The sequence below is a fragment of the Vigna umbellata genome, chromosome 3 (genome assembly GCF_029865625.1).
Source record: "Vigna umbellata cultivar VRB3 chromosome 3, Vumbellata_1.0, whole genome shotgun sequence".
NCBI classification, from domain to species: Eukaryota; Viridiplantae; Streptophyta; class Magnoliopsida; order Fabales; family Fabaceae; genus Vigna; species Vigna umbellata.
The window spans coordinates 54,071,514-54,084,921 of record NC_142167.1 but is presented as its reverse complement, the minus strand read 5'-3'; the positions used below and the strand labels follow the sequence as shown (position 1 = coordinate 54,084,921).

Sequence of the window (13,408 nt, the reverse complement as noted above, 5' to 3'; positions counted from 1 at the left end):
ATATATATGTATATATATATATGTATATATGTATATATGTATACATATATGTATATATATGTATACATATATGTATATATATGTATACATATATGTATATATATGTATACATATATGTATATATATGTATACATATATGTATAAGACTGATTTATTATTCTCAATCATAAAAAATACATTTTGATACTTTCTATTTGTAATAGTCTAATTCTCCTAAAAGGGAAAATAGGGAAACTAGAAAAGTAAAATAAAATAAAAGATTATATATCTATTTTCTCTAATTATGAAGATTATAAAGATATTATCTCAAATTACAACACTCCCCCGGTAACTGGGTCATACAAGATTGTATGAATCAAGCTTGGAATAGTCAAACTCAATTGTAGAGAACGTCAATAAACCAAATTGGACAGTAATGGACAAAAACGATCTAGCACAATGAAACTTCAACTTGGACAACAATGGACAAAAGCGAACTAGCACAATGAAACTTCAACTTGGACAGCAATGGACGAGGGTGAACTAGCACCATGAAACTTCAACTTGGACAGCAATGGACGAGAGAGATTTCCATCAAAAATGGATGATGACTTGCGGCAACAAACTACAAGAACAGATGAAGGGCCTCCACTGGCGAACAACAACAAATTGCAGGGACTAGATTGTCATCAATAGTGGCGAACAACAACAAAACTTCAAGAACATGATTTCCATGAGTAACATATGGGAGGCCTTCAAAGGCTAACAGCCACAAACCTGTAGAGACTTAACTACCCTAAACAACAACAAACCTTTAAGGACTTAACTGCCCTAAACAGCAACAGACCTGCAGGGATTACACTACCCTATAGCGACACTAAAAGGCTAACAGCCACAAACCTGTAGGGACTTTAACCACCCTGAACAACAACACACCTTAAGGGACTTAACTGCCCTAACAACAACGAACCTTTAGGGACTTAACTGCCCTGAACAATAACAAACCTGCAGGAACTGAACTGTCTGCAGTGGCTAACAGCAACAAACCTATAGGGACTTAACCATCCTACAGCGGCTGAAACAACAACAAACCTTCATAGACTAACTACCCTATGACGGCTGAAACAACAACAAACCTTCATAGACTAACTACCCTATGACGGCTGAAACTTTTCTTCCCCTCACGACTGAACGACATATGCACGTCAAATGACAGAACGTTAAGGTGGAAGAACTGGTGAGAATCGATCCGTACTTGGGGACAAATCTGAAACCTCTAACATCGAACGAGCCAAATCAGCAGGCGGTCTCATAGAACAACTCTCAGTGAGCTGCTACAACAAGGCATTGGCATAAACCAAAAACATCAAAGATTGGGACTTATGATGACATCAAAAGGTCAAAGACAAGGTGGAGGTCCAAAGTTCTCTGCTGGACTACTCCTAAATGCTTAGCTTTGTATCACACAAGAAGGACATACTAAACTTGAGCCCAAGAAGAAATGTGATGCAGTGGCGTCGAGAGAATGGTGGAGACAGATCAGTGGCTCACAAGTTAAATCAATGGAGCAGCCAATGAGAATGCCAAAAAAGATTGGGCATCACTTAAAATACCCATTCTGAGATAAATTCTAGAAGTATTGCGAATAATTAGGTCAGATTAAAATCTTGACGTATAGCTTATAGCTAGGTCAGATTTTAACTGGAAGTATAGCTTATAGCTAGGCCAAATTACAGAAGCACAACACAACTTTGTGTAGCTGTTATCAGAAAAAACAAATGTATTTGGTAATATTGGAGAAAGGCCATAATTCTAAGGCAGAACTTGACTAGGGCAATTGGAGCCCATTAAAAACATATGTTAAAGAAGAGACTTTTAGGAGACCGCCGGCGGCCATGGCGGCTGACTGCCGGCAGACAACAAAGACAGCGGAAGCAGATCAGACAAACTCTGATACCATATGAAAAATAAGACTGAGTTATTATTTTCAATCATAAAAAATACATTCTGATACTCTCTATTTGTAATAATCTAATTCTCCTAAAAAGGAAAATAGGAAAACTAGGAAAGTAAAATAAAATAAAATATTATGTATCTATTTCCTCTAATTAGGAAGATTCTAAAGATATTATCTCAAATTACAATATATATATATATATATATATATATATATATATATATATATATATATATATATATATATATATTTGTTGAAATGTACGATACAGGTTTTGAAGTGGTGATCCATGGTATTAGATGATGTAGTTAGTATATGCGTTAATGAACGAGTAGACTACGGTTTAGGTGTATGAGGTTTGAGGGTCAAGGATTGAGGATCGAGCAATTTAAAAGGTTTGCTTTGTTATGTTTAGAGGATTAATAATTATATTGTTATTACTTCTATGTACCATACATGTTTGTGTTTGTGATAGATATTATCAGCGATGATCGTATAATATGTTATACATGAGCACGTGATATAGTAAATGATTCACAAGCATGATAGATACGTGAGATGGCGGGGACAAATTTGTGTTTTCTTTAATAGTTCTTTTGGTTTAGACTTTTGAGATAATGTAATTTGAAGTTATTTCTATTAATTGGTTGTTTAAATTATTTTCGAATAATGTAATTTGAATATTGCTTTTGGAATAAATGTAATTTAATTTGTTTTCTGTAAGCTTTAAATATTGAGGTTTTTGAAAAATACGTTTTCGCGATATAAGAATGTTTTAAATATTCGGTTCTTTGTAAACCCGTGGCATCCCAGAAATCGGGGTGTTACACATGAGGGTTGCGATGACCTCCCTAATGCAGAATTCCTCTTTAGGCCATGAGTGAATCCTAGGTTGGTACAACTTGAATCTATTGGGCCTCTAGGCCCAAACTTGGACTTGAGTTGAACTTGAATTTACATAGTAGAGACCAAAAATAATAATAAAGATAAGGGAAAATTTAAAATAACACTTATGTCTCTAAAAAATTAAATTAATTGAAAATCAAATTAATTAAAAGTAAAATTGAAAATAGAAATTAATTTGGTTTAAAAAGGAAAGTAATGAGATTTTAATGATTAATTAAAATAATAAATGGTTTACTATTTTTGGTTTGAGATTGAATGATATTTATTATTTGTTGTGTAATCTATTGTTTGAGTGGAACCCATGAGGGGTTCATTGAGTACATTGCATTTTAGAATGAGAATAATTGTTGTTTTTAGGAATATGATGAACTTTGATTGATGATCAAACTAAGTGAGTGTTAGAGTGGTACTAAAACGTGTGGTTGATCGATGAGCATGAAACATGGGAGAATGTGTCTACTTGTTGTACCTAATAAATCCTGAGATTGTCTGTCATGTGATACGGGATAACCCCTTTGGCTTTGTGTGCAAAAAAAGGAATGTTCTAGTGTTGAACCTTTATTGTGTGGGGGAGGATGTTTCGTCTAGTTCTTGTGTGGCAGGGAAACATGTCTTTAGCCAGGATGGCGGGATAGCTCGAGCTGGCCTGTAGGGAAGGCTACAGACGTGGTTAGGTAGAGTATAGGGGTGTGACAAATTCTTTCATGATGGGGTTCGTGGATTGGTGATACTCATGACGAGGATGAGGATAGTCCTGATGGAAGTACATGTGTTGATAATTCATGATAATAATGTGTTTGGAGACAATATTAACAAGGATAACATTGATGATATAGTTATTGTATGACTGTTGAGGATGTTGGTGACAATCATGATTAAGTCAGTAAGAATAACATTGTAAATGAATGTTTGTTAGTAAGTTGTGTTTGCTTGGTATGTATTGTTGTATTGTTATTTGTCGTGCTATAGTAGCTTACCCATATTTGTTTGTGTTGTGATTGTGTGTGTGTTTTGCGATGATCACATGACCCTTGGTTTTACGGGAGCAAAAGATGTTGCAGATGCTCCAAAGACATGATAGAAACGCGAGAGTGAGGAGCAACTTTGGTTTATTTAAAGTTTTTTAGTTATGCATTTTAGAAATAATGTAAATGGATTGATTTTATTTCTTAGTTATTTAGTAATTTCAGAACTTTGTAATTGGATTATATTTTTGGTAAAGTCAAGACTTGGTTTTAATTTCACACGTTTAAAATGTCGAAAATTTTTAATTAGTACCATTTTTCACATTAAGAGGATTTTGAAACATTTTACATTAAATACGATCCGTGACACCGTAAAACTGGGGCATTACAGATTTCATGACCCAAACTCTATCCAATCATATACACAATATATCTCTAACATACTCAAACATTCACATCATAAGCATACAAGCCCTAATTCCTTAAATGCAAGTCTAAAATCTTTATGTGAAAATATTATTCCCTTAGATATTTAAACTAAAGATTTTCATTAAGAAAAGATGTATAAAATGACCAAAAGCTTTGGTCTATGTCTAAAACCAAACCTTTTGGTTGTTTTTATCGTGTCTAGGTTTCAAAAACATTTTCCAATTATTAGACACAACCCAAAAAGCATATATATTCGATAATGCACATGAATAAAAAAGACAAAACACAAGATTATTGAAAGATGGATTAAGTAATCAACACATGAATTAATTATGGGGCGAAAGACTCCTGGCAGGTGCTCTCAATTCTTCTATAATCTTCCATTTTCGTACAAAATAATCAACATAAAGAAATTAAATTTATCTTTGAAGAATATCTACAAATCCTACTTCTTTCATGGAACTAACACAAAACACGTGATATAAGACAAATAAGAGGTTATAATAAGTGTGAATAAATAAATAATTATCACACCTATCAATGTGTTATAATTTTCAGCCTTTTTTTCCACCTCGATTGTGTGAGAAATATTCATAATAGAAAATTCTTACCAACATTCTTAGATGTCGTCACAACCATTTCTATATTAGAACTCGTAATTATCTTCTTAATCAAATATGCTTATTTTAGAATGAATAAGAATGTGCTTGAAAGAAAAGAGGAAGAAAGTTGTTTTATTGGATTAACGAACATACTTCTTTATATTTATTAATGAGTTCAGTTAGCATTTGAATAACAAGTGAAAAATGCTTTTGAGTCGTAATCATTGACAACCCCGTGAACATCCACTATAGGCTCGGTGAATTGTCCTCATGGTAATGCAAAGCCGTTTTTAATATTGACGAATGTCAATGTTAATAAAAAGACTCACCATACGAGATTGACCATTGCCCATAGGTTGCTTGTAAACCTCGAGATAAAATCTAATTCATCCCTTTTTTATAGGGATTATAGTGCCAACCATAGGAAGAATAACTTAATCACTTATCTTATATCAGATTGGATTAATTTCTTTGTGCTAAACTATGAATGATCCTTCTTAGTTGATTTATACTTCTTCTAGTTTCCATCATCCCAATTCTTCTTCCATAATAATTTTCAATATTTTTTCTTTGTTGCCTTATTGTGATGTAATGAAATGATGAATGACCTTATCAAATTGGGAATGAAATTTTAAAAATTTAACCCAAGTTTTATATTGAATGTTTTCCATTCCAAGGATGACAAATGTATGGTTTTTTATATTGGAGTAGTAAAAGTCAAAAGAAAATAATTCTTTGAGGTTTAATCATTTGTTAGGTCCTTTTTTTGGTTAAGAATCTCAAATAGGTCTCTTACTTTTTTTTCCGTCTCAATTGGGCCCTCATTTTTGCCAAATTGCTTTAATTAGAGCCCTATCGCTAAATTAGGCCAACGCCGTTAGAGTGACGTTGGTGTGACACGTTGATGGTGTAATTTTTAATTGACGTGAGTTAATTATTTCGTTTTGGTGATTCTGACGTGTATATTAATAATTTTTAATTAAAGAAATTGAGGAAAAAAGATAATTAAACCCAGGACTTTCTTTGAATTAGGAATTGCGAAAAGAAACCACGAACTACCAAAATCACCATCGTTAGCCACCACAGAACCACACATCGCCACCGTCAATCCACACTCATGCAACCATTACACTGGGATCACGCCTCCATGAAGACCTGCAGACCTAGAATCTCAAAACGTAGAAAACAAAAATTCCCAATTCGAAATAACCCTAAATCGCATAAATTTTCACCTCTTCATCGAACCAGCATCACAACCCCAAATTTCATAATCCCTTGCCTTTGCCAAAGAAATCGCGCCTCCATAAGCCAAACGAAGCCTGGAAGAAACCAGCAGGAACCCAAAAACATAATCAACACTTAATCATCTTCTTCGGAACTGAATCACAAAATCCATAAATCAACAAACCAAATCGCGAAATCCTAACTCGCAAGCCACCTTCGTCTTCATCGTTCCATGGAAGCCCTAAATGCCTCCCTCTTTCATTCACACGACCTGCAACCAAAAGAAGAACCAGAGACCAAGACAGAAACCCCCTTCTCAGAACCATGACCTTGCGAGAAATGCGAAACACGAAGAACCCTAATAAAAAAGAATCCACAAAGGCAAATGGATGATACAACATCAATCCTAGATCCTGCACCACCACAAAAAACGAGATTAAGGTTTTGCTTCCACCACCCATTACATGTGGAAGACGAACATGAATGGGTCATCTGCAATTGATTCCAAATTTCCTCTCAATGAACCCTAATTCAAAGAATGAAGTCTAACTCTCTTTTCACAATCCCTAATTCGAAGAAAGGGCCCCAGGTTTAATTAAGTTTTCCCCCCAATAATTTTAATTAAGACTTGACCCAATTTAACTGCACGAGTTGAAGCAATTTTATAAAATTAAGAACTCAATTGGAACGAAAAAAAGAAAGAACTATTTGAGATTTTCGGCCAAAAAAGAACACAATGAATTATTATACCTTTTTTGAAGTAAAAATGCTAATAAATGACACGATGGAAGAAGAAAAGATAGTTAAACAAGAAAGATACAAAAATTATTTAAACTCTTTATATCATCAAAAGTATTATTATGTAATTATACGCTAATAATTGATAAATTATATATAAAAACATGTACGTAATTCAAAAGATTAAAAAAATAGATAAAACAGTTGAACAAATCAAGTAACCATATTTACTGGCCTAATAAAAATTATTTAAATAAATATAAATATCACAAGAAATATTAAAAATATTTTATAATAATATTTTTATATTTTATTAACAACCTTCAAAGGTTCCATTACATTTAACTAATTACAAAAATATTTGCATTGGTATTGATGTTTTATACAAAAGTTTTTATCTCATAATTACTTTATTTTTATATTTTAAGAACCATTCCAACACCAATAAGTGTGAAGGTTGCCTTTAAAGGAACCATATCCCATTAAATAAAGGTAGACAAGCTTTGTAGTACATAAGCTTTGTAGTACATATTTCATGTTTGCAGACACTTTCGTGGGCCGTTTATACTATTACTTTTAAAATTAAATAAAAGTAAAATAATGTTAAGGTAATTTTAGTCCCTTCCAATAAATTTGGAAGAATTCAATTCTTTAAATTTTGATGCATGTTTTTAAATTATAATATATAACTATTTAAATTATATAAACTAAATTACCTCATACATCATTTAAAGAATTAAATTAATAAAAAATATTCTATTTTAAATGTAATGAGATATAAAAGAATTTATGAATATAAAAAATCATTATATTTAATTTATATCTGAAAGAATAAGTAAATATATTATTTATTAAGTATTGTGTATTTTAATTAGAAAATAAATAGTATAGCCATAATTTTATAATTTGAACGTGAACTTCTTAATGTATGAGTGCGTTGTGTATACTAACAAAATACGAGACAAAAGGTTTAGGAACCGAGAAATCATTGAGTTTTCACAAAATTGAGTTGTAACAAAGTAAAGAGATTAGGAGTAAAATGATCTCTTGAATGTGTTTGATCAGTCTTTTGATATATACTTGTTGTAAGAGCTTTAATTACTATAATTATACAATGCTGATTTATTAATAAAAAAGAATGACATTTAAATGAAAATAATGAATATTTGAATGTTACGTTATATACGTTATATATGTTTACCTTTAAAAACCTATATTTTGAACAATATTAATGAATTAATCAATATTATATATATATATATATATATATTATTTTATAAAATAAAGTTTGTGTAAAGATTTCCAATGAAGAATGATTTCGGCAGCAGAGGGCGCCAAACGAAAATTTCCCGGCAAACTGTACACGCGCGCGAATATTCAAATGGCGATATCAATATATTTGGATTCCATTCCACGTTCTCCTCCTCCTATTCCCGCCATTTTCCACTCTCTAATCCCTTCAAAATGCGAACAAGAAATCGAAGTTAGCGTCGTGTTTGGGATCCCAAGCCTAAAATGGACATTTCAGAGCTGGCCAAGAAGCTCGATCTCTCCGATTCCAAACTCGTCGTCAGAAAAGCCGCCGAGATCCGTCGCCTCTGCGATGTCCAGTTCGATTCCTCCGTCATCGGAGTCGTATGTCCTCATCTATTTCTTCTGTCCCGTTTTATTGAATTCCGTTCCATTCGATTCGATTCCGAAGCTCTTTGTCTGGTTTTCTCAGGGCGAGGTTGCTAAATCTCTTATTTGCTTGGAAATCGCGGCAACAAGGCTCGGCGTTCTCTTCGACCGATCCTCTGCGGTGAGGCTTAGCGGAATGTCCGAAAAAGCTTACATCAGATGCTACAACTCTCTCCACAACGGTCTTGGCGTGAAGTTCGTTTCCTTTCCCTTTTTCTTCTTTCAGCTTTCATTTTTTCAAAGCTTTTTATTCATGGAGTGTTTGCTTGGTGTTTTTAGGACGAAGATAGATGTGAGGGAGTTGGCGATTCAGTTTGGTTGCGTTCGTATTATTCCTTTCGTTCGCGACGGTCTCAAACTGTGAGTTATCTGCCACGTGTTTGATTAAATGCTAAAACGATGTTGAAACTTCATTTGTTGCTGAACTTTGTGTTATTTTCGTGAAGGTATAAGGATCGTTTTGTTTCGTCTTTGCCGACTTCTCGTCGTGCAAGTGCTGATTTCACGCGTCCGGTGTTCACCGCTGTTGCTTTTTATCTATGTGCTAAAAAACACAAGGTACCATTAAAGAACTTATTTGGATATTACACAGCTATAGGTGGTTATAAAGAAATGTTGATTGTGTAGGAATTTTAATATTATTAGGTAATTTTGGTGTGTAAGTCCATTTCAAAACGGTTTGCGACCGCAATTATTGTTGCAAGCTTTCTGTTTTAATAGTACAATAGCCACAATTGCGTCTGCAGCGAGTGGATTTGTCTTTAATTTTCTTCAATTCGAAGGATTGGGAGGAATGTCATGAACTATTTGTTTTGCTTTCGTTTAAGTTGTGGTAGGGGTTGTGTTTGTTTTGCAGCTCAAAGTGGACAAGCTGAAGTTAATTGAGCTTTGTGGTACATCTGAATCCGAGTTTTCTAGTGTAAGTGGCTGTATGTCTAGTGAATGTTGAATGCGATTATTTTATTGTATTTTTAATATAGCGGCGTTATTGATTTTGAACGGGGTGTGAATGGCCTGCTGTAGGTTTCTGTTACTATGAAGGATTTGTGTCATGACGTGTTTGGGGTTGCAAAGGAAAAAAAGGATGCTAGGGAGGTGCAATCAAATCGAGGTATGTACCTTTCCCCATTCGGAAGTTTGATCGTAATGCATTCTTAAAGCTGAGCTATTCTGTCCATTACTTTAATATTTACTTTGCATTGAACGTTTGTTTTTGTATCCCATTTTTTTTAGATTTGCTTGACGTGTTGCCAAGTAAAAGGAAAGCCGATGATGGAGGTTATTTGTCCGATGATGGTCCTGAGGTACTAATGTCTGGCTTCTTTTTGTAATTTACCGACACTTTTGGTTTCCTTGTGAAAGGGTTTTTAGCCCTAATGTTTTATAGAAATTCAATCAGGCGTTGCATAAATATACTGTTGTTTATGGAGTTAATTTGTTGCTTCTTAAATTATGAATAAAATTCCAAGTTGTGCTTTGTATACAATTCTTTCATATGTAGCTCAACCTTTTTTTTTCAACGCTCATTGTTTTGAAGCTCGACTTTCTCAATTTTCTTCAATGTTGACGCAACACATTCATAATGCCTTTCTATCTTTTATTGTGACTGTCCTTTTACTGTGATTGTGTTGCAGTATTAAAAGGACTACATCTTTCTAGACTTCGATTAAGTTCTCCTTTTGTTTGAAAGTTGTAACCATTAACTATCATTTACAAACATATTTGCAGAGTCCTAACTTGGGTAATGACTAATTGTTCCCAACGTCCTTTCTAGTTTAAAACCAACATCTGATGGGAGATTTCTCAACTCTTTCTAAACTTGCTATTGCATAGTCGATACACTGTATTTCACACGACTAACCCGGTAATTAAGTTAGGTGTGTTACATGGAGCGTATAGGGTTAGAGTTAAATCACTGACTTGGATATTGAAATACACGCTAAAGGCTTATCTTACTTCACATTCGCGTTCTTGTGGTTTTCTTAGGATAGATAATACTTGTGGTTCTCCACAACCTAAATAAGGGCAATGTCTCCTCCAGTTTAAGATTGTGCTCAATATTCACAAGTATTTGCGTGTTGTATGGTGTCCTCTCTATTCAGCAAAGAGTCTTTGTTAGTTGTTCCATCAAATTATAATGATTTTAATTTGGCAAATAACTTGTTGAGGGATAATTGTGGCCTTAAATGTATGCACCAGGAAGTGTAGTTGAATTATTTCTATTCTCCAAAATAAGTTTTCTACAATCTGGTCTCCATCTTGTATTTGGTTTAAAAGTGATGATGGTCACGATTAAGTGCAAGATCCATCCCATGCGTTTTAATCCCTCTATTACTTTTTTTTCTCATCATTGTGCTGTCTTGAAGGTGCATTTAGTACTTTTGGATATTTGCCGTAAGATGTGGTTTCCAAATTTTATTTTGACTGTAATTCAACTAACATTTGTGTTTATACAGCTTTCATGTTATAAAAAACGCAAGCAAATGGAAACACGTGATTATGAAAAGTGGAAATCTTCAGTGGTTGCATCCAATCAACAAAACAAGACAGAAGGTATTGAAACAGTTCTTGGGTTTTCTCCTTATTGGCTAAGAACCAAAGATTCATGATGGTTGACCCCGTTTACTTATTCACTTTTTGTAGCTCCTTGCAAACGAACCAAACAAACTCGTCTCAACTTTATCAAGAAATCTTCAGATACTCAGGAATTAGAGGCCATGTGAAATGGTATTGCGATGCCTTATGACAATACATGATTTTGTTAGAAGTTCAGCACATTATTAGAAACGGGTGCAGAAAGATGACATGTACTGATGTTTCTAGAATGGAGCTCAATTTTGTTTAAAAATGTATTTTCTGGAATTTCCAAAGCATTAGTGTATAGGAATAACTCTTTTCAGGCCGGAATTCCAATTTTCTTTTCTTTTCTTTTTTTCTATCAATTAACATTTAAACGGGCTGCTAATAGTTTGTACATGCAAAGAAGTTAATTCGTGTATATCTATTGCTATATATTCAACCCATTACTCGACATAACGATTTGACTTTTAAATTTTTAGTTTAGTATTTTAATTTTAAATGGGCATACCTGGAGGCATGCATGATAATGTTAATAATCATTGTAACATAGCTGTAAACGTGATTTCAAACATTCATTGCTAAACAAATTATTCTATTAGACTTGTCTTTATTTCCACGTTGAGTAGTTGAAGTTTGATATATTTATGGCGGCACGGAGTATTTATAATTAATGTGTACAACCTGAATGTAGAAGGTCAATGATGTTTAACATTATATGCATTTCTAGGAGTGTTTATAATTAGTGGCTAAAAATATGTTAAGAGTAACAATAGTTGTTTAATGAAATTGATTAAAATTCATATCTCAATTTATGGATAACGAGAAAACCAAACATAATTCTTGTATTCAGAGACAGCACAATAAAACTAAGTATCGAAAATCTATACATTTATATTGAAACATATAAGAAATAATATTATATATATATATATATATATATATATATATATATATATATATTCACAATCTAATCTATCAAAGTTTATTCATATAATTAATAGTACATATATAATTATTGACTATTTTTGATATTAAGCTAGGTAATTTGTCATTTCTAGTACAAATTAGATTTAATAATTTTATTGATAGGATAATTTCTTACATATTTAATCGAGTATTGGTGATTCTTTATCTATGATTTGATCTTAGAAATCTAAGCAGCTCGTATCCTTGTCTTTATAACTTAATGAATCAATAAAACCTAAAATTTCATACAATCCCCTAAGTTAATACTCATAATACTTTTCTGGATACAACTTAGGTATCATATAACTTTAGTTCAACAATATCATTATAGTGATTACTAACTAACACAATACAATTCATCATAAATCTTTATCCATTCAAATCATATTAAATTTCATGTATTACATATCAATCACAGTATAAGGATTCCATATCAACATTCTTAATTCTTAATTTGATTAAATTAACGAGTAGCAATTTAAATGAGATTCCTTACGTGAGCACTTTCCTTCAAAGAAAAGTTAATATGGACTTGTGAGTGTGTCACTTAAGTGATAAAGTTAGTGCTTGAACAATAAAGCTTCTTGCTCATACAACAAACCTTTAGAAATTACCTCAAATTAATGTCTCTTCATTGCTTAAATGACCATCTTTCGCTTGAGTGATGTGAATCTTAGAGGAGTTGAATTATTTCAGTATCTCTCTCGATCAAACTCCATAGCACATCTTGAGTTATGAGTACTCTTGTTTAAGTGTCTAATTGAACGCTTAAGCAATAATACTCTATTCTTTTAATAAAAGGTAATCGCTTGAGCTACCATCCATAGTTATAGTCAAAGAGACATCAAAACAAACCCTGTCTTTTATTTTTATTACATTAAAACTTATACTTTTCGATCTAAACCCATCTCTTCTTTATATAATTGATTAGTGCATTTTTAATGTATTTTAAGAATACTTAATCTTAGTTATTTTGAAGAATAATTAAATTTAAATACATTATTTTAAATGGGATTTATCCAAACGTGATTAACTTTGCTTTAAATCAAATCATTCACTAAAATAAGTTTTTAAAGTCATGTTAAGTGATGTATATTCTAAGTTGACGAAATGCACTAAATGCTTTAGTTAGAAGAGTCTAATTAGAGAGTCTAGTATATGAAAGTTTTCTAGATGATTTAATGAAATATATCTAAAAATTGAGTTTTGATGATTTGACAAAATCTATAAATGTTTTCTAAATGTTCTAATTTGTGTTTTGTGTAACTAAAATGAAAGCAAACTCAAATTATTTATAGATGATACAAGGATGAATTGACCCTATAGACGATATTAACAAATTGATGGTATGAATCTCCAATGACTAATTAAGAGAAGCTAAG

General features: G+C 32.5%; 1 protein-coding gene across 1 annotated transcript; it reads left to right on the top strand.

Annotated features, from left to right (window-relative positions):
- Positions 1 to 8,131: 8,131 nt before the first annotated feature.
- Positions 8,132 to 11,492, top strand: ORC6 (origin recognition complex protein 6). Its single transcript, XM_047307907.2, has 9 exons — positions 8,132 to 8,435; positions 8,524 to 8,675; positions 8,760 to 8,840; positions 8,927 to 9,038; positions 9,337 to 9,399; positions 9,504 to 9,591; positions 9,714 to 9,784; positions 10,937 to 11,033; positions 11,124 to 11,492. Exons 1-9 carry the CDS (start codon positions 8,316 to 8,318, stop codon positions 11,201 to 11,203), a joined length of 864 nt encoding a protein of 287 aa, XP_047163863.1. The 5' UTR covers positions 8,132 to 8,315; the 3' UTR covers positions 11,204 to 11,492.
- Positions 11,493 to 13,408: the final 1,916 nt, after the last annotated feature.